We start from the raw sequence: 27,143 nt of genomic DNA, 5'->3' as shown, positions 1-27,143 counted from the left end.
TCATGCCTGTAATTCCAGCATTTAGTAAATGGAGACAGGAGGACAACAGTTGATGGTCACTGCTGGGTACACAGTAAGTTTAGGACCAGTTTGGTCTACACAAAGAGATCCAGGCCAGCCAGGGTTACACAGTGAGACCCTACCTTTTTTTTTTTTTTAAAGATTTATTTTTTGAGTACATTGTTGCTGTTTTCAGACGCTCCAGAAGAGGACATCAGATCCCATAGCAGATGGTTGCGAGCCACCATGTGGTTGCTGGGACCTCTGGAAGAGAAGGCAGTGCTCTTACATACTGAGCCATCTCTCTCTCCAGCCCGAGACCCAACCTTAAAATCAAAAGCGGACATGTCTCTGCCCTGTAACCTCACCACCTAGGAAGAGGCCTGCTTCATAGTTCCTAATTTATCCTTTCACATCTTCTCTCTTTCCCATTTAAAAATTAGTTTCCTGGGCTAGTGAGATGGCTCAGTGTAAAAGCATTTGCTGTACGAGGCCTGAGCCTCAGATTCCACAGTGGAAGGAGAAAACCAGCTCCCAAAAGTGTCCTCAACAGTTCACACTTGAACCCTGCCCACATCTAGCCAGGGTGTGAGGCCAGACCTGGTGACTGCCGTTCTCTCTCATGTCACCTCCCACTCCTCTGAGGCAGGGTCTCTCTCTAATCCTGGAGCTTGAGTTTGCTCAGCTTTTGCTTTCTTTATTGAGATAAAGTCTTATGCTATTCAAACTGTCTTCAAACTCATTCTGAAGCCAGATTGGCCTTGAACAGATAGCAATGCCCCGACCTCAGTCCCCTATATCGATTCCCAGTACTGGGATTACAGATGACGGAATCTACCCTGTCTGGGATTACTGATGGAAGCCACCCTGTCTGGCTCTTATGATTTGTTTTGTTTGAGACAGTCTCGAGTCACCAGGGCTGGTGGAGGCTGGCCTCAATTCCTTATTCTCCAGCCTTTGCCTCCCAAGTGCTGAGATCACAGGTGTGTCACCATATGAGGCTGTCTTTTGGCTTTTTTGTAGCCAAGGCTCACTTTGACCTCACTAAGCAGTTAAGGGTGGCCTTCCATCCTGATCCTCGGCCTCCTCATGTGGGGATTACAGGCATGTGATATGAAGCTAACCTGGTAGTTTATGTCCTAAGAAACCATGACTAAGGAGAAGAGAGTGTCTGAAGCACTGCCAACGGTAGGAATACACAAACTGTCACACTGATAACCCTGAGCTCTGGTCCTCATGATCTCACAGCTGCTGTTCATGAGATAGACACAATTCAAACACATCCGTAAACATATTTTGTCAATCTTTAATCAGGTTGAACTGTTGAGCAAACTATCAGCAATAACTGCATTTGCTCAAGGTTCTGCTCTGAAATTTGGATATGATAACAATCACCAGGCGATTTTGAGCCTCCTCCCAGGCCCACTGACTTCAGTTGAGTCTCTTTTCAGAAGTAGTTGTGACAGTAGTTATCCCAGCAAGTAGGGGTAGGAGGATGAGATCAAAGGCAACTCCAGGAAGAAAGCCCGCCTCTGCCTCTTGAGTGCTGGGGTGGTTTATTTTTTAAAGGCAGGGTCTAGAGTATCTCTGGCTGGCATCAAACACACAGAAATTTGCCTGCCTCCCCAGTGCCGCCACCCTTGGCTGTCAGCCAGGCCTTATATGCAAGAGCGAAGTATCTCTGCTCTCAGGAACCCAGGTCTTCATACCTTCGGGGAAACAGCTTAAGCCAAGTCCCCAGTTGCCCAGTTTCTTACCCACCCCCATCCCTGTACCTAGTCATATCTAACAGGTGACACTGAGAAAATACTTGGTGACAGAACGGGCAGATGAGTCTCTCCACAGCTGAGCTTCTTAATCCTTCAGCTTCAAATGGAGCCTCACATTAGTAGATACACTGGATACTGTCTACAGTCATTTTTTTGGTCGTGGATTTTAGAGACAGAACAAGATTTGCTAAATTCTAGGGTATTGACCTTTCTTTGCAGAGGATCGGTTCCTCTGACCTGTAACTGGTGCTTGCATTAGGCTGCCTTTATTTTCTGGAAACGTAATGCTAAGGTTGCATAGTAACATAGGCAGTCATGAGAAACTCAGGTCAGAATCCAGAGACTAAGCGTGCACCGCCGCGACCTTGGGAAAATGTCTGTTTGAATACTAAGTCCCCTGAGAGCGGAGCAGCAAGAGTCCGCTCTGTGCTGCCCTTTGCCCTTTGCCCCAGTCCCAGCCTCTGTTCCTGTGGCGACTTCGGGTTCCCAGCCTGAGCATGGGTGGGGTCGCTCGTCTCCGAAGCACCTCTCAGACTCGTGACTCCTCCCACGCAGTGTGGGGACTCAGGCGAGGACAGAGACCCGCCCAGTATCCGCTCTTTCCGGCTTCCCGTTTCCTGCCCCCTCCGCTCTGTCGCGGTGAGGTCACGCGAGAGACGTCACCGAGTTATGACGTCACTGAAGGCGGGCTTTCGGGAGAGGAAGGGGCGGGGTCCGAGCGGCCCCGCGCGTGCGCGTTGGGCGCGGCCCGGGAGGAGGCGGAGGCGGCGGTGCTGCGAACCGCGGCGGCAGCAGCGGCGGCGGCGGAGGCGGGCGCTGGGGGGGGTGGGAGGGGGGGGAGCGCGAGCCCCAGAGCCAGCGAGAGAGGAGCGAGCGGTGCGGTGCGGCGCGGCTCGGCGCGGCGCGCGCAGCCCATGAGGCGGTGAGAGGCCTGGGGCCTGTCTCGGAGCAGTGCGCGCGGCGCCGGCCAGCAGCGGGCCGCCCTTCGTGGGCTCGGGCCCGGGCGCGGCGGCCGCCCGTGGAGAAGCAGGTCGGGGCGGTGGAAGCTGTGCGTCCGGGCCCCCCGCCATGGAGGGCATGGACGTGGACTTGGATCCGGAGCTCATGCAGAAGTTCAGCTGCCTGGGCACCACAGACAAGGACGTGCTCATCTCCGAGTTCCAGCGGCTACTCGGCTTCCAGCTCAACCCGGCCGGCTGCGCCTTCTTCCTGGACATGACCAACTGGTGAGTCCGCCCCACGCGGAGCCAATCCTGCTGGCAGCGGCCTCGCGGCCCCGAGGGCAAAAACACCGGAGCCCGCTCGTGGAGTACTCCCGGGCAGGGCAGGGCCCAGGCCGGGAGGTGGCAGGGAGTCAGAGCCCGAAGAACATGGGAAGAGGGGAGAAGTGGTGAGGTGGAAGCCAGGGGAGTCGATCTGGGGCGAAAAGCGTGTGTTCTGGGAGTAGAAAGCACAGGAAACGAGAGTTGCGAAGTGTTTTCCTTTTAAATAGGTGCGAAGTGTAGGAGCTGAGGATGACAGAACGGTGTGGAAACTCGAGGGAGTGTGTTAGGTGCTGAGGTCGAACTCTGGGCGCGGGAGAGGTCTCGGAGCTGAGAATAGATCTTGTGTCTCTTTGAGGAGATAAGGGCGAAAACGACTTTTGCGGCGGAGGGAACACAAATTATAATCAACTGAGTATGGTGAGAAAGGAAGAGTTGTGCCAGGGAGAAGTGACATCTAATGGAGGCGCCGGAGCGCCAGGCCTGCGACGAGGACTGGGAAAAGTCTTCAGAAAGTGGAGGGAAGCTGATCTTGGAGGCAGGAACTTTGTGAAGACACTGGCGTGCTGGGCAGAGGCTTGGCCTTGGGAACTTTGACGAGCTTACTGATTGGATGGGCTTAGTTGACAGAAAACTGAGAAATGTATAGGTTGGGGGCCAGGGGTTCTGGCTTGTAGTTGGGTTGTACAGGCTGAAGTGGAGCTGTCTCCAGGCACCGACGTGTGTCTTGGTTCTTAGAGCAGCACTTGCTGTTTTTGATAAGCAAGAATACTTTCTCTTGGTCTCCAAGTAGGGATTGTTAAGTTCACTCGGGAATTTAACCATTAGACTGGAGACCATTAGACGGCCTTTGAAAGGCTCTCAGGTGAAGCAACTAATCGGGATTTGAGCAAAAAGCAAGGGGGTGCATGCCCTTTGCCCCGTGTTGAGCGTTCAGTGCCCTGACGTGTGGAATCTTGTTTCTCTTGGCATCCCTTGAACAAACTCCCATTATTTCCATGTCCACCCAGTGCCTCGAGCAATGTCTGAAAAGAGGTTGTAAGCTTAGATTTTTATCCTACTCCTGCCTAGTGCTCCCCCACCCCACTCCAAAGATGCTTATCTGTGATGAGAACCAGAGGTGAAGTGTTTTCACTATTGGTCTTAAAAAAAAAATGACAAGAATGGGGCTGATATTTTAGTGTCTGGTAAACTGGGAGGCATTGAGGCACAGCCTTTTAGAGTTAAACAAGTACTTGTGAGTTCTGTTTGTGTCTTCGTTTATTTTTATTATTTCCTAATTGTGAGTATGTGCATGTGTACAGGTTCTTTTGGAGGCCTGAGGCATCGGGTACATGTGGGCTGTGGGGTGCTAGTACTGGGTGCTAGAGATGGAACTCAGACATGCTGTTGAGTGTCTCTCCAGCTCCTGGGCTTGTATATTGGGTCCAGGTGATCTGATGCAGGGAATGGAGCTACTTTTCTGAGCACCAACTAGATGGGTTTCATTTGGGCACACCTTTAGTCCTTGCAGTCTGGAGACTGAAGCTGGCACATCTAAGTGAGTTGAGGCCAGGCTGGTCTACATAGCAAGTTCCAGGCCAGCCAGGGTATATTGAGAGCCTGTTTAAAAAAAAAAAAAAGAAAAAGAAAAATCCTGAGCACAGCCTATGACTGGTAGGTTGTGGATGGATGCAGGAGTGGGCATTGCTCTAGTCTAGTTCCTAGGAGCCTCTAGCTTGTGTAGAGCGTTGCTGCTGTCTGTCTCCCACATCCCAGCTTCTTTTTCCCCTCTTATTTACACTAGGTAGCTTGGTGGTTTGGTAGGGAAAGAACACTATTTCTCCCTAGTTCCTCCTGATGTGACTATTTAAATACTGAAGAGACTCGGGACCATTGATCCTTAGTCTTGTGAGTGCTGGGATTACAGGTGTGAGCCATCAGGCCCAGCTAAGTTTTTAGTACTGCCAGTGTTGCCTGGTTCAGCTCTTCTGACTATAAACCCACCAGAATTAGCTTTGTATGCTTGAGGGGTGTGTGTTTTCTGAGACGGTTTCAGAGTTTGTGACAGGTGAGTAACAGGCAAGGCATGTGGCTGAGAAAAGTAACAAGAACATGGCTCCCCCAGCCAGATGTGGTTGTGCAAGCCCCAGCACTCTGGAGGCAGAGGCAGAGGCAGGCGGATCTCTGTGGGTTCCAGGCCAGCCTGGTCTACACATAGAAACCCTGTGTGGGAAAACAGAACGCTAAGAGAACCTGTGTACCAACAGTTGACCTCCATAGACCTGTATGCTGTACTCAAACAAAGTGATAATAAATAAAGACTGAGTGAGTTTGTTGTTTTTTATGAGACGGAATCTCTAATAAATAACTTTGGGTGGCCTTGAACTCACAAGAGATCCACCTGCCTCTTGCCCTCTGGGTGGTGGGATTAAAGGTGCCACTACCACCCCACTCATATTTTTTAATTAAAAAAATATAAGTTCGCAGAACCCCACAAAAACCCCATGGACCAACTGAGTACTTAAGATCTGTACCCTGAACCCTGGTTGATGTGCATGCCTTTAATCACAGACCATGGGAGGCAGAGACAGGTGGATCTCCTGAGTTCAAGGCCAGCAGGGTCCACACAGAAACCCTATCTCTAGAACCCAATCAATCAAAGACTTCATTGGATAAATGCTATACAACATTCTTTAACATTTAGCTCTGAACAGATGGGAAGTGAAAAACTGTGTGTCATACAAGTCTTCACAGTGACAAAGGCTTGGAGATTTGAGATGTAGACAAAAGGCAGAAACAAGTGGGGCTTAAACATTAAGCAACAAAACAATAAAGTTGCAACATGGTTAAAAAAAATCATCAGTTTAAAATGAAGATCCTGAGTTTTCTAAAATGAAACCCCAAAGTATTTTTGTTGTCTGTATCAGAAAATTGACATTTTGATTTCAAAAAACAAAGGGTCTTCTATGTTATCTACCTCCTCTTTCTTTTGTTGGGACTGGGTCATACATAGTCTAGGCTGGCCTGGAGCACCTGATCGCCTGCTTCCATATCCAGGTGCTGGACTCAGGGGCCTGGCCTTCCTCTACCTTCCCAAGGAATTCTGGTTTACCGTTTGAGGCTGGATCTCACTCTGTAGCCCTGGCTGGCCTGGAACTCAGAGATCCTCCTACCCACCCCACCCCAGTGCTGGAGTCAAAAACGTGTAGGATCATTTTTAAAGACTCCCTTGCTCCCTCCCTCCCTCTTTCTTTCTTTTTTTTTTAAAGATTTATTTATTATTATATGTAATTACACTGCAGCTGTCTTCAGACACTCCAGAAGAAGGCGTCAGATCTCATTATGGATGGTTGTGAGCCACCATGTGGTTGCTGGGATTTGAACTGAGGACCTCTGGAAGAGCAGCCAGTGCTCTTAACCACTGAGCCATCTCTCCAGCCCCACCCCCTTCTTTCTTTTTTATAGAGCCTTTTTCTAGTACTTAAACTGCCAGAACTTACTCTTAAAGGTCATCAGTGACTATGAATAAATTCAGTATCCAAAGGCCAAACTAAAGACTGGATGTAGCTCAGTGGTTAGACTAGTTGCCTAGCATCCATGTTGTTTTAGGTTCAAGCCCCAATACTAAAACAGGTAAATGGAATCATTTGTATATTAGCATCATTTCCTGCCAGTGGAATTTCTTTCATACATTGGACTGGACTATGAATTAGAGAATTTGTAGGGGGCTGGGCGTGGTGGCCCACGCCTTTAATCCCAGCACTCAGGAGGCAGAGGCAGAAGAAGGCAGATTTCTGAGGTCGAGGACAGTCTGGTCTATAGAGTGAGTTCCAGGACAGCCAGGGCTACACAGAGAAACCCTGTCTCGAAAAACAAAAAAACAAACAAACAAAAAAAAAACAACCAAAAAACCAAAAAAAAAGAATTTGTAGGAAGCAGGCATGATGAGACACATGTTTAATCCCAGCACTGGAGAGGCAGAGGCAGGCAGATTGCTGTGAATCCAGGCCAGCATGCACTACTCAGGGAGTTACAGAGCACCCGGGCTACATAGCGAAACCCTGTGTCAACAAAATTAAAAGAGAATCTGTAGGAGATGGGTGTGCTATCATCCATCATTTGGAAGACTGGGACAGGATGATCACTGAATCATAGGCCAGTCTGGGCAAAGTGAATCCTTGTCAGTATCAAAACAGAGATAAAATATAAGATACACTCAATGAAGTTACCATCTTAACTGATTTTAAGTGTGCAATTCATTCTCTATTCTCTAAAACATTCTCTTGTTTGTGTGTTCAAGTGAAGTTCTCAGTGTAAATATCTTTTTTCCCCCCTTTCTTGAGACAGGTTTCCTCTGTGCAGCCCTGATCTCCCTGCTTCTGGGATTAAATGTGTATACCACCACACTCAGCCACGAGGACCTTACTTTAAGAGTTAGCAATTGATTGATTTGTGCATATGGCTGTAGTTTTTCTCTCACTAACAGTTGGGATAGTGTTAGCCATTCTTAGGTTCATGCTGTGTTAACACATCCTCAGCTGTCTCTGAGGACCTGGGGATCTTCATGGGTTATTGTTTTGGCTTACGACCATGGGTGGAACAGGTGTTTTCCTTATCTCTGAAAAATGGTTTCACGTATCCCAGGATGGCCTTGAGTTTGCTCTTCAATTTAGGATAACCTTGAACTTTTGACCCTCCTGCCTCTATGGGATGTTGGGATTATAGGTGCACAGCAGCACCCCTGGTGTCTACTGTGCAAACTGAGGCTCTGGGCACTAGAAGAACACTCTACAGGTGAGCTGTAGCCCCTGTCTGGAACATACGTTTTCTGAGAAAAAACTGAGGAAAACCTTTGTCTTAGTCAGGGTTTCTATTCCTGCACAAACATCATGACCAAGAAACAAGTTGGGGAGGAAAGTGTTTATTCGGCTTACACTTCCATACTGCTGTTCATCACCAAGGAAGCCAGGACTGGAACTCAAGCAGGTCAGGAAGCAGGAGCTGATGCAGAGGCCATGGAGGGATGTTCTTTACTGGCTTGCCTCACCTGGCTTGCTCAGCCTGCTCTCTTATAGAACCCAAGACTACCAGCCCAGAGATGGTCCCACCCACAAGGGGCCTTTCCCCCTTGATCACTAATTGAGAAAATGCCTTACAGTTGGATCTCATGGAGGCATTTCCTCAACTGAAGCTCCTTTCTCTGTGATAACTCCAGCTGTGTCAAGTTGACACAAAACTAGCCAGTACAACCTTATACAGTAATGCCCTCCTGTTAGTGTTGTCAGAAGCTCCCTGTTAAGTAAAGGTGTAACCATAGAGACAGCTGAAATCAGTGTGGTGTGAGTTCCCTTTCATGTGGTCCCCCTGGTGTGTCCTCCCAGCTTAACCCCATTCTCACAGCCCTATGCTAATACTTTCTGATCTAGTCTCTGACTTAAAGGTGAGACTTGGTATTTCAGCAGTCTTCTAACATGTGTATGAGTCAGGCTTGCTGACCCACACTTGAAATCCCTGGAGATGGAGGATTAGGAATCAGGGTCATCCTCAGAAGCACGAGACCTGCTTCAGCACCCCCTCCCCACCCCACACTTGTCTACATGAGGGAGTCATTCATTGATGTTGTGTGCTTAACCTGTGTGAGGCCCTGAGTTCACACGCCAGCACCCAAAGGAGAAGAAAAATGTGCCAAACGCTAGCTTTAGAAAGAACTCCACAGGGTTAGTCTCTTATGTCTGATGGTATTATTCTTAACATGGTTTCTGAAGAAATTGGGAGATCTTGCTCCAGGTTTTAATTTATACTTTTTTTTTTTTTTGGTTTTTCGAGACAGGGTTTCTCTGTGTAGCCCTGGCTGTCCTGGCACTCACTTTGTAGACCAGGCTGGCCTCGAACTCAGAAATCCGCCTGTCTCTGCCTCCCTGAGTGCTGGGATTAAAGGCGTGCGCCACCATGCCCGGCTATACTTATTTTTAATTAGCACATAATATTACACTCTTGCTGTAATAGAACCTTATAGCTTATGAAGCTTATATAGAACATGTTCATTTTAGGGTTTTCTTTTTAAAAATTGTTCATATGAGTTCTTGAGTGTGCTCTCAGCCTGTTCTCGAAGGACAAGAGAGTATCCAGGTCTGGACTGGAGCTACAGGTGGCTATGAGCTGCCTGATATGGAGGAGTGGCAGGGCCTCCAAATCTCTCCCTTTCCTTCTTTCTCCCCAAGATAGGTTCTTGCTAAATAGCTCAGCTCTGCCTTGACCTTGATCCTCTGGTTATGCCTGAGTGTCATTTTAGTTAAAGGAACATAGGAAAAGTACATTGCTGTCTTAGTGAAAGTGTTCACATGTGTTGTTACCTTAGGGCTTGCATTTCCACTCACAGACAAGAACTACATTACAGAGGTATGGCTTTGCTTCTTACAATTTATTTTGTGGGAAGGGGGAAGTGGGCATGTTTGCTCCATTGTGGGGATTGGGTTGGCTCCTATAGTGTAGATCTTAGGGCTCAAACTCAGGTCATCAAACTTGATCACAAACGCATTTACCCACTAAGCCATCTTACCAGCCCTGGGGGGATAATTTTTTTTTTCTTTTCTTTTCTTTTCTTTTCTTTCTTTTTTTTTTTTTTTTTTTTTTTTTGGTTTTTGAGACAAGGTTTCTCTGTGTAGCTCTGGTGTCTTGGAACTCTGTAGACCAGGCTGGCCTTGAACTCGGAAATCCACCTGCCTCTGCCTCCCAAGTGCCAGGATTAAAGGTGTGCACCACCATGCCCAGCTAGACAGTAACATTTTTTTTTTTTTTTTTTTTTGAGACAGGGTTTCTCTGTGTTGTCCTGGCTATCCTGGAACTCACTCCATAGACCAGGTTGGCCTCGAACTCAAGAATCCGCCTGCCTCTGCCTCCCAAGGGCTGGGGTTAAAGGTGCACACTACAGCCACTAACACACTGCTCTAGGGCTGGGTCCTTTGTTTTTTGTAAAGATTTATTTATTAAATTAAAATTAAAATTAAATTTATTAAAGATTTATTTATTTATTATATGTAAGTACACTGTAGCAGTCTTTAGACACTTTTTCTTCTTTTTCCGGCCCTGCCTGCTCCAGTCCAAAGATTTATTTATTATATGTAAATACAGTGTAGCTGTCTTCAGATGCCCCAGAAAAGGGTGTCATATCTCATTACAAAGGATGGTTGTGAGCCACCATGTGGTTGCTGGGAATTGAACTCAGGACCTTCCGAAGAGCAGTCAATGCTCTTAACCACTGAGCCATCTCTCCAGCCCACAAGGCTGGTTTCTTTACCATTTCCCATCCACCCTCACCCCAGAGTTTATCTACAATGTATGCAACAGCAAAGACTAATAACTACCAGGGAGTGGTTTTGTTTGAAGTATTTTTATTTTTTATTTTAAATTATGTGCACACTTGTGCTGCACACTTGTGCATCAGCATGTCAGTGTATACAGATGGGTGCAGGTGCCCAGAGAAGGAGGATAGGGAGGGGCGTTGGAGTCCTGGATCTAGAGTTAAAGGTCACCCAGTGTGGGTGCTGGAAACTGAACTTGAACCATCTCTCCAGCTCCACAGGGCAGGATTGAAACATTTTTGGGGGCAGATGCTAGCGATCATGTAAACCAAAGTAGGAAGTGTCGCTCCTGTCACGATTTGATCAGGAAATTCAGTACCTGAAGCCATCAGAGAAGAGTTGCGTGACACCCAGGAAGACTCCCAGCCTCCCCTGAGATAACGGAGATAAAGTCTCAGGACACAGTTCAGGATGTGCAGGCCTTGTGGGGTTGCTGGGAGAGTTTTGTTTTAGACAGGCATGATGAGATCATGGATGACAAGTGTGGAGTTGTTTTTGGTATAGAGTATTGGCCAGGTGGTATTGTTAGGACTGCTGTAAAATTGACTGTCTTGTTTTGAGACAGGATTCTGCTGTGTAACCCTGGCTGGCCTTGAACTTGACCAGGCTGCTCTGGAATTTACTGGCAGGAAGCTTTCTGGCTTCTCCTGCCTCTGCCTCTCAGCTTGCTGAGATTACAGGTGAACCAGCAGCAGTCTGGTGCAGTCACCCCACGGGGCTCACAGTGCTTCCCAGCAATTATTCCAGGGGCAGCCGCAAGCTTTATGAAATTGCTCCCCTTCCTCCTGGCTGGCCCCTCCCCGACCATCACTGGCACCTGCCCTCAGTTGTGTTACCTCAGATGGAACTAGGCTATATATAGAATGATAAAGTATTTGACCTTTTGTGTCTGGCTGCTTTCTTCCTTTCTCCCCATCGCTGTCTGTCCTGTTCTGGCGCTTGAGACCCTGTTCCCCTACAGTATAGGACGTTGCCAGTGCTGCTGCTAGGCTGTGACCCGTGACAGTGTTTGAGAGCTGTGAACACTTCCCAGGGACTGATGACTACATTTCTGTAAGGGATGAGTGAGAGAGAGCCTATGGTAGTTTCCTCTTCCTCACGGTGGCACCAGGTCAAACAAACAGCCATCCCAGTCAATGAGAACAACACCAATAAGCAGATTTTCAAATGTATTATTGTGTGTGCATGGTGGGTACGGGAGCCACAGTGAGTAGAAGTCAGGACAGCTTTGTGGATGGAATGGGGGTCAGTAGGCTGGTGCAGCAAGCACCGTGGCCTGCTGTCGGCTTGTCAGGTCCTTCCTCATGAACTGGATTCTTGTTTTCCTAGTTACTCTTACTGTATCTTTTATGTGTTTGTTGACCATTTGTTCATTTTCTTTGGGGAACTCTGTCTTCCAGTTCTGCCCTTTTCAGTTGGTTTATGTGTTTGCTGTGAAGTTGTAAGAAGCCTATGTCTGGTGGTGGGCTCGTGGCTGGTGGATCCTCGCCGGTTCTCTTGGAGCTGACTTCATTGGTGGAGGCTGCTTCATTGCCTCTGCCTCAAATACTTTATTCATTTCCACATAGCTTCACCTTCCCAGTGGCCCCAGTGACTTTTCCTTAGAGTGAGCTTTGCCCTTCCTTTCTGACCTAGGAAATCGCAGGCTTGTTTCTTTTCTGGGATTGGCACATTTAGCACCATTCTTAGGACACCCTTCTCTGAACGCCTGCACTTATATAACATCATAGCACACACGTCCTCAGGAAATGCCCCAAGCGTCTTCTGCGGTGTGTAGAAAGTGTATGCTGGGTGTTCATGAGAGTAAGGAGAGATGTGTTTAACTGTTAGAGACCTCATCTCACTGTGGTCCTCCTGCCTCAGCTAGTGGAAAGACTTAATCATGGCAGTCTATATTTCTCTTTCTATTAATCGCAGTATGTGTTAGAATCGCTGTACACGTTCCAGGTACTCAGAAGTCAGAGGGAGTTGGCTTCTCCTCTGTCCCGGTTTGCAAAGCAAGCGTTTGTTTACCTATTGAACCAGCTTTTCTTTTTTTCCTCCATTCCCAGGACATAGGGCCTCCTGCATTGAGATAAGAGCTCCACTCTATCCCTGTCTTTTAGTGACATGGAACCTTTCGACTTCAGCTGCTTTATGGGTGTGCACATAAAACGCCAGATTTGATGGTATGTGCCTGTGATTCTAGTACTTGGGGGACTTGCCGAATGTTCACACTTGAGTCACTGTGCTGTGGTCATCAGCTCATGGACTGTTACAGTCCATCCACCCTCCAATGATTGACCGACATAAGACATGCTTCTAACGTCTCTCTGGGTGAGTCTCACTCTAACCCAGACTAGCACCCATTTCAGGTGATCCTCCTACTTCTGCAGCTTAGGAGTTACAGGTATGAGCCACCACCTCTGGTTCTTTGCTCTGTTTTGCTTTTCGTTGTTTCTCGCGGTCCATTTACCCTCCAACCTCCTCAGCTCTGGTCTCCATTTGCCCAATGCTGGGCTTGCTAGGTGGACACACTATCTGCTAAGCTAGTCTACAGCTTCTTTTTATGTTCTTCTTTTCTCTCTTCCATTATGGAAACATCTTAGTGTGTGTTTTTTAGTTAATCTTTTAAGGGTGTATTTATGTGTATGAGAGTTTTATCTGTGTGGTGTGTGTATTGTGAATACCCAGTATTCATGGAGGCCAGAAGAAGCCATCAGATCTCCAGCTACTGTAAGGATGCTAAAATTTAAGAGCATCTGGTGCTCTTAACTGCTGAGTCGGTGCTAGTTAGGGAAGGTTTTCTCTCTTCCCTTTTGCACTTACGTCACAGCCCTTCAATCTGTTAGGGATTGGGGTGGAAATGTGTGCTTAGGCTAGCCCTGCTGTGCTTATGGTGTTGGCTTAGGCTAGTCCTGCTGTGCTTATGGTGTTGGCTTAGGCTAGTCCTACTGTGCTTATGGTGTTGGCTTAGGCTAGTCCTACTGTGCTTATGGTGTTGGCTTAGGCTAGTCCTACTGTGCTTATGGTGTTGGCTTAGGCTAGTCCTACTGTGCTTATGGTGTTGGCTTAGGCTAGTCCTGCTGTGCTTATGGTGTTGGCTTAGGCTAGTCCTACTGTGCTTATGGTGTTGGCTTAGGCTAGCCCTGCTGTGCTTATGGTGTTGGCTTAGGCTAGTCCTGCTGTGCTTATGGTGTTGGCTTAGGCTAGCCCTGCTGTGCTTATGGTGTTGGCTTAGGCTAGTCCTGCTGTGCTTATGGTGTTGGCTTAGGCTAGTCCTACTGTGCTTATGGTGTTGGCTTAGGCTAGCCCTGCTGTGCTTATGGTGTTGGCTTAGGCTAGTCCTGCTGTGCTTATGGTGTTGGCTTAGGCTAGTCCTGCTGTGCTTATGGTGTTGGCTTAGGCTAGTCCTACTGTGCTTATGGTGTTGGCTTAGGCTAGCCCTGCTGTGCTTATGGTGTTGGCTTAGGCTAGTCCTGCTGTGCTTATGGTGTTGGCTTAGGCTAGTCCTACTGTGCTTATGGTGTTGGCTTAGGCTAGTCCTACTGTGCTTATGGTGTTGGCTTAGGCTAGCCCTGCTGTGCTTATGGTGTTGGCTTAGGCTAGTCCTGCTGTGCTTATGGTGTTGGCTTAGGCTAGCCCTGCTGTGCTTACAGTGTTGGTGCTGGAACGTTTTATGTTCCCATGGGCTTGCACTTCTGAATTCTCAAGTTGCTTTAATGTTTGTTTTTGCTTTTTTGAGACAGGGTTTCTCTGTTTATTTCTAGCTATCCTAGAACTCACTCTGTAGACCAGGCTGGCCTCAAACTCACAGATATCCACCTGCCTCTGCCTCCTGAGTGATGAGATTAAAGATGTGTGCTACCATCCTGCCCTGCTGGTTGCATAAAATCTTTTTTTTTTTAATTAGGTATTTTCCTCATTTACATTTTCGCATAAAATCTTAAACTCCAGCCAGCAGACATCCTCCAAAGTCAGGCAGCCTCTGGGTCTTTACATTGTTGTCTTCCTTGCAGAAACACATCTTTTAACTGTTTAGGGGCTGGGTGTTGTCCCCTGTGTATACACCGGTCAGAGCATCAAGCTCTGTTGCATCTGCACTGGATGCGTACAGACTTACATCTGCCAGGAAGCTCCTGGACACCCTGTCTCAAACAACAACAACAACAAATCTATTGTATCTTCTGTGTGTTTGAGTGTTTGGTCTGCATATCTGCATTTATGTCTGTGCAGTGTGTCCATGTCTCATGTCCTAGGAGGCCGGAAGAAGGCATTGAATCCCAAAACTGGAGCTGGCTCCTGTTGGGTCCTGGGAATTGAACCCAGGTCCTTTGCAAGAATAGTCAGTGCTTTTAACCACTGCACTATCTCAAGCCTCCCGTGTATATGGGAGTATATTTTAACATGCTTTCCCACTGTGCTGGAGATCCAGAAGGGAGGATGGACAAGGCTGTCCATAGTCATAGAAGTCCTGTGCTACTTCATCTTGAACTTGAACAGCTACAGGTTTGGGTGTACATGGGTCCCTGGCAGTTCAGAGCCAGCTCTCAGACACCTAGGGGCAGTTGGATTTCTTTATTAGCATTTTCAGTGTTATATTGTTTGAACACCCATTTATGGATTTTTCTTAGTTTTTAACTATTATAAAATACCTGCTAACTTGCCTAACCTCTCTTTTTTATTGTGACTTACGACTTATAACAAATTCAGTTGTTCAGGAGAGAAAAGATAGGCAACCCTGCCATATAGACACTTGTTTTTAGAGTCTCCCTGTGTATCCTGGCTGGCCTAGAACTCACTGTGTGGATATGCTGCAGATTCATTGTGTAGAGGCTGGTCTGGGGTTGGCAGTAATCTGCCTCTAGTTGCTTCCCCAGTGCTGGGATTACAGACGTGTACAACCACACCAAACTCTTTCATTTTTATAGGGGGTGGCCAAGGTTTCCTGTATCCTAGATTGGCCTTGAACTACTACTGATCATCCTGCCTCAGTGACTAAACCCTGGCATTACAGATGTGTTCCACCACATCTGGCTTATGTTAGAGGTTCTCAAGAATGTTTCCAGATCCCCTCCTTGGAGGGTGTTGTAATCCATCCTGGTCATGAGACAGTTACAGAGCTGCTTTCTGGGAACTTGAGATTTCACCTCACCAGACCTGCTTGTCTGTCAGGTGAAAGGTGATTTGGCATTTCCTTGATTGCTGGTGTGGTTCAGTGCTTTGCTCATACGCAGGGTGGCTATTTCTTTGCTTTATTTCCTTTTTCATTCTGTTTTCCCTTATGTAGTCTGGAGCTGCCTTGAACTCATTGTGTATCTAGGGCTGGCTTGGAATTCCTGATCCTCTTGCTCTCTCCTGCCTCCAGTGTGCTGTATCATGGCTTTCTTTTCTCTTTTCTCTTTTCCTTTTCCTTTTCCTTTTCCTTTTCCTTTTCCTTTTCCTTTTCCTTTTCTCTTTCTTTTAGACAGGGTTTCTCTGTTCCTTGGCTGTCCTGGAACTCACTCTGTAGACCAGGCTGGCCTTGACCTCAGAAATCTGCCTGCCTCTGCCTCCCCCAGTGCTGGGATTAAAGGCGTGAGCCACCACGACCGGCTCCATGTATTTTATTTTTAAGAAGCTGTGTGTTTGTATGACTATCCCAGGGGTGCCAGTAGAAGCCAGAAGGTCTCAAATGTCCTGGAGATAACAGTTACAAGTGACTGAGCTGCTTGATTGGAAAGATTGTTTGTCTTTCTATGTTTTGATTGGTCATTTGTATATTTCTGTGACTTGTGTGAGATGGTTTGCACCTCAGTTTATGTGAGGTATTTGCACAGTAAGGAAAATAGCTGTGTTCAGCATTCACTTCTCTAACTTTGTCTTTTCACCGCTTCCTTGACAGAATGTATTGGGCTCCTGGTGTACCTGGGCGAAGAAATGGAATCTCTTTATTTTGTGGGGCTGGGAATGCTAACCCAGGGCCATGCTAGGTAGTCCTGTGCCCACTGAGTTACGCCCTCAGCTGTTTTTAAAGTCCATTTTAATAGTAGAGTAGTTGTGTTTATAGGGTATGGTGTGACATTCCATAGGTTTGTGCTATGTGTGGCGATCACCTCAGGCCAGTTGGCCTAACACAGATGCTTAGCACCTATTCCCCCCTCGCCTCTCCCTAGAGATGTTTCCTTTTTTGTAGCTCTGCCTGTCCAGTAACTGGGGCTGGCCATGAACTCAAACTCAGAGATCCCCCTGTCTCTGCTTGGATCAAAGGTGTGTGTCTGTCTCTAGCTAGCTACGGATTTTGTTTGGTTGTGTTTTTGGTTTTGTTTTCAAATTAAATTAACTTTTTTCCTTCCAGCTGTGTATTTATTTTCCATGTCATCAGATACATTAGGTGTTCTGTCAGCCCTTTTCCACCCCTCCCATGTTTTAAAATAAAAAGTACTCTAAGGAATTGGAGAGCTGGCTCAGTGGTTAAAGACTTTGTTCTTGCAGAGGTGCCTGGCTGGATTCTGATCGCCTCTGTGGGCAGTGCATACCTGCTGCACAGACGCACATGAGGGGAAACATCCATATACATTAAATACTAATAAACATTAAATAAAAATAGTCTATGCCAGGCACTGTGCCATGCACTCTTAATTCCAGCATGTAGAAGGCAGAGGCCTGTAGTTCTCAGTGAGTTTGATACCAGCATGGTTTACAGAGAGTTCCAGGACAGCCAGGGTTGGGGGGAGGGGGAGGAGGAGTGGGAGAGAACATTTTCAAAAAATGCAAAAAATAAAATAAAGGATTGCAGAGCTTTAGTTCCACAGTGGTCTTCCTAGTGGAGCTGTAGGCCTGCGGCATGGTTCTTAGCCTGGGGCTTCATTTCTGTTCATTAGGTTGAGCCCATTTCTTGGAAAACCATCCATCCCCTTAAAGTTAGCCTTTCTGAAAGTACAGTGGAAATATTTTAAGACTTTGGCATTCTGCATCAACTTCTTTCATTATTCTCTGACCCATAATTGATCAGAGTTTGGCTGGTCTGTTAGTTTGAAGGCTGGCTATATTCTTCTCAGGACTTTGAAGGCCTGGTTGGATCTTGATACATTGTAATTGTTTTGATTCTTTGAATGAATCATAATCTCTCCGTTCTGTGGAAGCCTCTGATAGCTGCTCTGACTCCAGAGCCCTTGGCTGGACTGGACTGCAGTGCACCTCAGCACGTTTTCAGATACTGTGCTCTGCCCTAGTGGGCCTGCCAAGAGAGAGCCCTCTCCCTTTTGGCCTTGGAAATTTTCCTTTTCAATTTCGAGACCTCTCATGTTATATAGTCCAGGCTGACCTTCAACTCATGATTCTCCTGCCACAAGGCCTCCCAGATGTTGGGCTGTTGAGGATAGACCACCATATGTGCTGCCACAGCAGCTGCTGTCATAGGAAATGTCTGGCAGGCTTGGCTTGGCTTGGCTTGGCTTTTGTTTTTAGGAGGATGATTTTATTTGGGTTCTCAGAGTGAAGTCCTGACTTGCCTGGCATTGGAGACCAGGCTGGCCTTGTACTTTGGTCATCCTTCCTGGCTCCATTTCCTAAGTGCTAGGAGTGTTCCAGGCCTGTGCCATCTGGCCTGGCTATTTGTACTTCTTGGTGAAATTATTTATTTTGCCCTTGTTGTCTGGGCGATCTCTTCAGTGTTGTCTTTTTTTAAGTTTTGATTGAGGTTTTTCTGTGTAGCTCTGGCTGATTTGGAACTCGGAACTCAGTCTGGCCTTGAACTCAGGGGTCCTCCTGCCTCTGCCCCATTGCGGACAGATTGCAGGCAGTGCCACAGAGCAAGTGTAGTGAGTAGCTGGCCTCCTCTGGGCGGGGCTTGGTTAGGTTGATGCTTATCTCAGCACGCATTAAGATGGACTGTCTTCACTGGTGAGACACAGTGTGGAGAATGTGTCCACATATTCTTGGGCAGACGCCTTGTGCTGCTCCCTTACTGTTTCCTGTCCTGCCATTTCTACCGCACCTGTTTTGTCTGTGTGCCCAGGATGGAGCCCAGGGCTCATACAAGCTCTCCGCCGAGCAGCCCAGCTCTTATTAGCTCTGTTGAATAAATGATGCATTGAACATTTCACTCTGAGACTTAGTGTAGACATGTTTTAGAGTTTCTCGCTAGCTTGTAAGGTAAATGGTGCAGGCTTTGAAAACTGTCAGACTGTTGAAGAGCTGCTACTGCCCGATATCCCATGAACTGCAAGGAAGTCTTACAGACCGTCTGTGATGAGTCTCAGGCAGCCTACAGTCCACCCCTAAGCCCCGCAGTGAAAACAAGGACATCTTTCTACCTAAGTGCAGATCGCTGTCAGCACCAAGGACGTGCACATGGATTCCCAGGTCCTGCCTGTTCCTAGAGCGCCTGCTGATACATCTGCCTGGAGAGTTTGGGGTTTTTTGATATGCAGCCTTTGTGGTCTGGGCAGGCCTTGAGTTTATTGTGCACTCTAGGCTGCCTTAGACTTAAGAGCATCCTTCAGCAGCATGAAACTGGGGTTCCAGGAGTGGACTGGAATGTTTGTTTTTAAACCTGTAAGTTTCTTCAAGAGTCTCACGCTGAAGCAGGGGTTCCAAAACAGCCTGAGCTACATGGTAGCCCCTCTCTGAAAGAGTCCCAGGTATATTTGCTTATCATGTTCTTTGTGTGTGTGTGTGTGTCTGTGCACCATGTATGTGTGTACCTGGGACACTTGGAGGCCAGAAGAGGGTATTCAGTCCCTTTAATTAATCTTTAATTTAGGACTTTCTAAAATGTTTTATTTTGTGCATTTTGCCCACCTATGTTGTGTGTACATGCATGCCTGCAGCCCAAGGAGGCCAGAAGAGGGCATCAGATCTCTGGGTCTGGAGTTACAGAGGATTGTGAAACCACCACGTGGGTACTGGGAATCGACCTTGGGTCCCTGAACAGTGACTAGTGCTTTAATCACTGACTGTGGTCTCCAGCCCTGAGACTTTTTTTTTTTTTTAAAAACCTGTATGTAGAGTTTAAGCTTGCTGCCTCTGAGTGCCGACATTGTTGACAAGTGTAGCATCGTAATTAGATTTAGATTAAGCCATGGTTTTCTTGTTTTGTTAGAAACAATGGCTAGCAGTTTGTCTTCCAGTACACCAAATGCTGTGTGAGCCGCAGCAGTCTGTCGCCCACAGGATCCACGGGTGAGCCTGAACTCCTTACAAGATGGTTGCACGAAGGTTCTTTCTTCTTCTTTTGTTAGTTGCAGTCTGAAGTAGGGATAGGACTAGTTTTTGTGATGAAACATCGTGACTAAAAGTCAACTTAGGGAGGAAAGAGTGTTCCCTCACATTTCTGTATATTTCCAGTTCATCATCAGAGCAGCAGGTCAGGAGCCTGGCTGGGGCAGGAGCTGATGCAGAAGCCGTTGAGGAGGCTGCTTACTGACTTGCTCACTGTGGCTTGCTCAGCCTGCTTTCTTGTAGAATCCAGGACCACCAGCCCAGGGATGACCCCACCCTGGGTCACAATGGGCTGAGTCCTCCTACATCAGTCATTAAGAAAATATCCTCTAGGCCTGCCCACAGTCCAGTTCTATAGAGGCATTTTCTCAGTTGAGTTCCCCTCCCCTCAAATGACTGTACCTCGTCAATTTATGGTAAAACTAGCATTCTCTAAAGGTACAGTTAATTCTCCTTTTGGAGTAAATGGCAACAGATTCTTTTTGTTTGTTTTTTGTTTTTCGAGATGGGGGTTTCTCTGTGTAGCCCTAGCTGTCTCTGGAACTCACTTTGTAGGCCTTGAACTCAGAAATCTGCCTGCCTCTGCCTCCCACCACTGCCTGGCTCAGTGACAGGTTTTTAAGAGAAGGTATCTCGTAATTAGCTCAGGCTGACCTCCAATTCATTGATCCTCCTTGAATTATAGGTGTGCACCACCACTCCTGCTGTGAAATTAAGGTTTTACCCTCTGCTTTGTTCTTCCTCCCCCTCTCCTCCTTTTCCTTCCTCTCCTTGTTTAACTTTGTGCCAGTCTTCCTCCCCTCTTCCCTTCCTTGTGTTGTACAAGCTGTGAACTCCTGAGTGAGCTGAGTTCACCTCTTTTTTTTTTTTAGACAATATCCTTTTCTTTTTCTTTTTTTTTTTAATAAAGATTTATTTATTTCATATATGTGAGTACACTGTCTTCAGACATACCAGAAGAGGGCATCGGATCTGATCCCTTTTACAGATGGTTGTAAGCCACTATGTGGTTGCTGGGAATTGAACTCAGGACCTCTGGAAGAGCAGTCAGTGCTCTTAACTGCTGAGCCATCTCTCCAGCCCCTGAGTTCCCTCCTAAGTGATGGGCTTGCAGCATAGACTGCCTACATTCTGGGCTGCTTTGTTTTAGCAAGGTCTCCCTCTAGCCCATGCTGGCCCAGTCTGGCACCACAGTGGTACAGCTTCTCCTGTTTCAGCCTCTGGTGTGCTGGATCACAGGTATCACCTGTGCAACCTAAGCTAGTCATAAAATGATAAGGACTCCTAGATTGGCAGTCAGAGCTACAGTCCCGGCTGACACAGTTGGGTCCCAAGGCCTGCCTGAGCTACAGAAGTGCCCGGCACTGCATTTAGTGAGTCCTTGCTTTAAAGGAAGAAAAGTAATTTTTCAAAGCCCATTTATTCTGAAATGCATAAAAAAATGTTTGAGTCGTTTTACACGTCTGAGCCCTCAATGCTTGTCTAAAGCATGTGATGCCTAGGGTATGAAGATGTTAACGGAACTCGAGTATGCAGTAGACCTTTGCAAGAGCTGTTGTTTGTTGCATTTGCAGTGCTGAGATTGAACCAACCTATAATACCATAACCTTTATTTCTAGGGAAAAACTGTTGGATGGCATACCATGGCATATTTATGGTGGTCAGGGACAACTTGGTTCCTAGGTCCCCTGTAGGACCTAGGGACCAAGCTCAGGCTGCTAAGGTGATAGCATATAATTTATCCAGTATGTCTCCCTCGATCTAGTATATAGCTTTTATTTTTTTTTGTTTTATTCCATTTATTTCTTTTGTGTGTATATTTGTTTGTGCACGTGTATCAAGGCTGTTATGTGGAGTCAGAGGACAGCCTGCCTCTCCTCTCCCACCTTGTACTCAGGCCGCCGTGGTTGGAACAGATGCTGGCACTTGCTAAGCCATCTTTATGGTCCGTGTGTGTGTGTGTGTGTGTGTGTGTGTGTGTGTATGTATGTACATGTGCGTGTGTCCTTGTTGATGTGTGCACACAGTGCCAGGGCTGTGGAGGCCAGTAGAGGGTATGTGGTTCTATGGTTGTGATTGTCTCATATATAATGTTTGTGTGCATGTATGTCTGTGCATCATATGCATGCAGTACTCTAGGAAGCCAGAAGAGGGTGTTGGAGTCTTTGGAACTGAAGTTACAGACTGAACTTGTGGGTGTGGGGAATTGAACCCAGGTTTCTTTGCAAGATCAGTAAATATTCTTCTATCCAGCCCTGTATGGAACTTTGGGTTTTGTTTTTTTGGTTTTTTTTATGTTTTTATTTATTTATTTTTTTTTTTTGAGACAGTCTTTATGTAGTACTGGCTAGTCTATAGCTTGCTGTGTAAACCAGGCTGTACTCAGATTCACAGACATCCTCCTGCCAGTCCCTCCCGAGTGCTGGGATTAAAGACCTGCACCCCTACGCCCTGCCTGTATGTAGCTTTTTAAAGTTACTTGTTTCATAACCACCGTGCAGTGGCCAATATCCACTGACTTCAGGTTGCACTTGCAGCTGAGGTGAGTGGCCTGCTCCGGGTTTGTTAGTGTAGTAGCTAGCGTTGGGTGTGTTGCACACTATAGAACTTACCTTTTTAAAGCTTGGAGACAAGCATACGGTTGGTTACTTCCTCTGTGGATGTTCTCTTATGTGGACATGTGTATGCCAGAGCTTGCTTTCATATCATCTCCAGAGATGGCATGGCCAGCCGGCACGTTCCTCAGGGGAAATGAAACTAAGCCACTTTGAGGCTGGTCCCTATGGGAAGCACAGTGTCCCAAGATCTCACAGGCAGGAATTCTTAGACACAACAGAAACATTTAATCAAAGAGATTGTAAAAGGTATATGATATTTCTTAGCAAAGCCCATAAATTCTGCCTTTATTATATTTCCTAATTTTTACAGCAATAACAGCTAAATTATAGGATAAATTGTGTATTCAGATACTTTTTGGCAACTTTAAAAAAATCAAACCTTTGTATTTTTTAAACCAAGAAACACCTCTTTGACAGTCTTAGGATCAAATCAGTTTGAAATTCTGCTTAGTTGCAGATTTATCTGCTCATACCATAACTCACTATCTGAGTTTCATGACAAACCAGAACCGTGTGTAAGGAGCGCTGTGTCTGGACATGCTTTGTGCGGTCATCCTGTGGTGTTTGGGGCAATCCACATTGTCTCCTCACAGTGGCTCAGAATTTCCAGAAACTGTAGTTACCATAGATACAGCGATTGTAAATCATTTCAGGAAATTAAATCCAGCGACCAAAACAAGGAGTTATTCTAAACCTGCTCTTTTGACCGAAACGTGAGTTGTTGGACCCCGAGGTGTGTGACGGAAGTGACTCAGCAGAGTGCAGCCTCAGGTTACATGCACAGTCTGCCTTTGTCCTCCTGAGTACACAGTGCAGTGCACATACACAGCACCGCCCTCAGACTTCGCCTCAGAGGTTTGCATTGCAATAAGTTCCTGTAACAATGTGGCTTCCATCTGCAAATTCATCTTAATACTTAGCAGCTTGAACCTGGACTGACTGAGGCAGATTACAGGGTCCTTCTGGGGACCCCTGCTTCCGGAGCACTTCCATCTTCACAGGAAGGAGGAGTGCCTTCCTGCCTTGGGCCTTGTTCTCCTCAGACTCGAGTGCTACCCGAGTGAAAGCAGACAGGAGGCCTGGCCAGAGCAGATCTGCTGCTAACTAATTGGATTTCCCTTTGCAGTGTGCCTTGGTGTGTGTGTCCGAGAGCAGAGGACGGCCACACTGGGGGTAGAGCATATGTTCCACAGCATAGGGGCTCCACAGGGCTAATCCTGCCAGGCTGTGGTCCTCCTTACAGTTGCACACTATGTCATTAGAATGAGTGTTTTATGCTTAGTGGCCTGGTGTTTTTCTTTTTTCTTTTCTTTTCTTTTTTTCTTTTGTGTGTGTGTGTGTGTGTGTGTTTCACTACTGGGGTTAAGACTATGGCTGTGTGTATACTCAACACTACCCCTGAGCTGTTCCCTCTGCCCAAGAAAAGCATTTTTTTTTAAAGATTTATTTATTATTATATATACATACACTGTTGCTGTCTCCAGACACACCAGAAGAGGTGTCAGATCTCATTATGGGTGGTTGTGAGCCACCATGTGGTTGCTGGGATTTGAACTCAGGACCTTTAGAAGAGCAGTCAGTGCTCTTACCTGCTGAGCCATCTTGCCAGCCCCGAAAAGCATTTTTTTTAACTCTGTAGATTTTTCTCTCTTTTCTTTTCCATCCCTGCCCTCTGCATTTACTGTGTGCATGTGTGTGACTACATAGTAGCCACAGCTCATGTGGCAGTCAAAGGAGTGCTTGTCAGGAGGCAGGCAGGCCTCTCCTTCTGTTAGTCAGGTTGTAGTGGCTAGCACATTGTCAGGCCTGGCACCAAATGCCTTTACCTAGTGAGCCATCTTACCAATCCCCTTCATATCCTCTCTGCTTTTGGGGGACTGGTGTCTCATATTGTAGCTCAGTCTAGTAACCTAGAACTTACTGTGTAGCCCAGGCTGGCCCCAAACTCCTGACAGTCCCCCTACCATAGCCTTTTGAGTACTGCGACTACAGACATCAACTCCCATGTCTGACTAGATGTTTCCTTTTGCTTTAGTTGATCTAAATTTCCCTGTACCTGAGAGCAGGCAGGGTCTCATGTGGCCCTGGTTAATAATCTTGAACTCGATATGTAACAGAGGCTGGCCTTTTAAAACTCCTGCTCCTTCTGTCTCTGCTTCTCGTGTATTGAGCTTACAGACATGCAGCACAATGCCCAGCTTGTAGTTTCAGTTCTTATGTTTTCTAATGTGTATGGGTATTTTGCCTGAATCTGTGTAGTAAAACACACACACACACACACACACACACACACACACACACACAGAGACACAGAGTGTGTTAGCTACAAAGTGGGTGCTTGGTATTGAACCAGGATCCTCTGAAGGAGCAGCAAGTGCTCTTCACCACTGAGCCGTGTCTCCAGCCCTGTGTGTGAGTAACAGTGCTTGCTCCCAAGCCTGAGGACTGGAGTTCATTATCCGTAGTCACATGGTGTTGGGGAGAACTAGGTCTAACAAGGTGTCCTCTCATCTTCACGTTGTTCCGGCAGCGGTACATTCATGCGTTCATGTAAACACACACTTAGTTTTTCAAAGTTCATACAGCATTTTCAATTGTAACTTTTTTTGGGTGAGTGGGGTGTACAATCTTGCTATTGTAGCCCAGGCTGGCCTTGAACTTGTGATAGTCCTCTTGCCCCTACCTTCCTGGTACTGAGTTCCAGCACTTGGGACTCAGGCAACTGGGTCTCTGAGTTCAAGGCCAAACTAGTCTATTTATCTGAGCTCCAGGACAGCCAGAGCTACATAATGAGACTCTTGTCTGGAAAAAAAATGTCTGTGGTAGTGACAGAGTATTTCAGTCATCCCATGGTACAGTTCCCAGACAGGAACAGTCCTATGGTATCCCACCCTCCCCACTGCCCATCCATCCTTTGTCAGAAGATTTTTTGAGACAGAGTTTCTCTTTCTAACAATCCTGGCTGTCCTAAAACTTTGTAGATCAGGCTGGCCTCATACTCAGAGATCCACTGATTCTGCCTCTGGAAGGAGGGGAATAAAGGCGTGTGCCATCAAAGCCTACATCTTCAGAATATTTTTGACTGAACTTATATTGAAGACTGTTTCAGCCTAGAAGCTCTGAGGAAGACTGGGGCAGAGGCTTTCTTGCAGGCAGTGTTCTTTCTTCCTGGTGACCAGCAGCAGAATGTGTGTTTGGAGACAGGCGTGTACATGCTGGCACTGAGTGGGAGCTGATTGAGCTAGTCTTGCTCTTGCTGGCCCAGGATCTGCAATAATCTGACTGGAGCCTGAGGAGGCGTGCCCAGCCGTGTCTGATGGCTGCAGGCGGCTCTCTGCCTTGTGTCTAGGAAGTGATTTGCTCGGCCACCTCCCTTTGTTCCAGGTCACTCATTTGAAGTTTCGGCTTTACGAGGCCCTTGGTCTTTTCTGGCTGAGTTCTGCACCAAGCAGGTGTGGGTGAGGAATTGCTTTGGCTGTGGGATGAACTGGGGATGTGGAGGGGCTTGAGGAAGGGAGCGTGGCTCTTGTTAGTGTGCCGTCTCCGGTGCTCAGGGAGGCTGACCTGGCGACACACCCACAGATAACACAGGACACAATTTGCTGGGAGAATTGCCAATTCTCTTGAATGTGCAAGAGTTTGTCCCTACTAGCAGAGGACCCTGCAAGAGACCAAGGCAGAAAGTAGTCTTTATTCTAAAAATGGACACAACTTTTACTAAATGTTTTCAAATGAGCAAATTGAAAGTATTTTCTCTAGCTTGCTCTTTAGTCCTTAAGGGTAGGGCTGATGGCTGACGTGCCTTGGAGTCTGTTTGTGGGCCGCCTTAGGTTTACCAGGCGCTATGTATGTATGGTTTTGATCATTGTTATCTCCAAAGGGAACTGCTGAAAAGACTGAAGTCCAAGCCTTTGTATGCAGCAGGGAGTGAGCAGGTGCAGCTTGGCTACTGGCCCAGCTCTGCTCCATGTAAATTTCATCAAGCACATGGGACAGGCAGGCAGCTGGTGTCGTAATCCAGTCCTCACTGATTAGTGTGACGAACCACCATTACATGATCCTTGCTCTAAGTATAGCCTGCCTTTCTGGCAGCTGCAAACACCTGGAGAAGCAGGCACAGAGGTTCTAGCCAGAAAGTGTCGACTGCTCCTGGTGTACACATTGCAGTCACAGAGGTCCTAGCCAGAAAGTGTCGACTGCTCCTGGTGTACACATTGCTGTGTCTGTGCTTGGCTTCATGGCGCATGGTTGCCTTTGCCGAGAAGCATGCAGATTGAGAGCTGGTGGTGAGCTTACTGATGAAAGACCAGAAGAACATCCCATAATATCATCACCAGAAGAGCCTTTGATCCCCAACATATTTATTTAAACAGCCTCTGTGGCCTATGGTTTCAGGCACTGGAGCTGTGAACCAGCCCTGGCGAGATGCTGTTGTTCGGAGGACTCTGGATTGTGTGCATGGCTCCTTAGGAGCAGCTAATCAAATGGAGAAAGAAGTTACAAATGGCAATTTGCTTTCTTCCTTTGCCTTTTCTGATTTAAGACTGGGTTTCTTGTAGCTCAGGTTGGTCTTGAACTCTTCATCATCTTAACTCCATTCCTAAGGTTTAGAGGCTGGTGTGCCCTCCCCTCAGTCTTTCTCGAGTGTGAATGTATACACATGCTGGTTTGTGTGGAGGCCAGAGATGGGAAGATGGTTGTCCTTCTTCAATGTTTTGTTTTGAGTCAGGGTCTCACTATGTAGCCGTGGATGGCCTGAACCTCAGGCTGTATGAACCATGCTGGTGTTGAACTCACAGAAATTTTCCTGCCTCACTGCCTCTCAAGTGCTGGAATTAAAGACTTGTGTCATCATACCCAGCCCTCCCTAGCTCTTAGAGACAAGGTGTCTCTCTGTGAACTCACCCTGAGATAAACCCTCCTGGCTCTGCCTTCCATGCCTAGCTTCCACATGGGGTCTAGGGATCG

General features: G+C 47.0%; 1 protein-coding gene across 3 annotated transcripts in view; it reads left to right on the top strand.

The window, feature by feature from the left end:
* The first annotated feature begins 2,629 nt into the window (after window positions 1–2,629).
* Window positions 2,630–27,143, top strand: part of Ilrun (inflammation and lipid regulator with UBA-like and NBR1-like domains) — a 69,311-nt gene continuing 44,797 nt past the window's right edge. For all 3 annotated transcript variants that reach the window (NM_001271511.1, NM_001044719.2, NM_001033279.3), the window contains exon 1: window positions 2,630–2,995. In NM_001271511.1, coding sequence (NP_001258440.1) covers window positions 2,838–2,995 — 158 coding nt within the window. In that variant the 5' untranslated portion in view covers window positions 2,630–2,837. The remainder of the gene's footprint in view (window positions 2,996–27,143) is intronic.

This window comes from Mus musculus, chromosome 17, assembly GCF_000001635.26.
Source record: "Mus musculus strain C57BL/6J chromosome 17, GRCm38.p6 C57BL/6J".
In the NCBI taxonomy this organism is placed as follows: Eukaryota; Metazoa; Chordata; class Mammalia; order Rodentia; family Muridae; genus Mus; species Mus musculus.
Note: the sequence above shows the minus strand (reverse complement) of the source record. Positions and strands in the feature narration are given on the sequence as shown.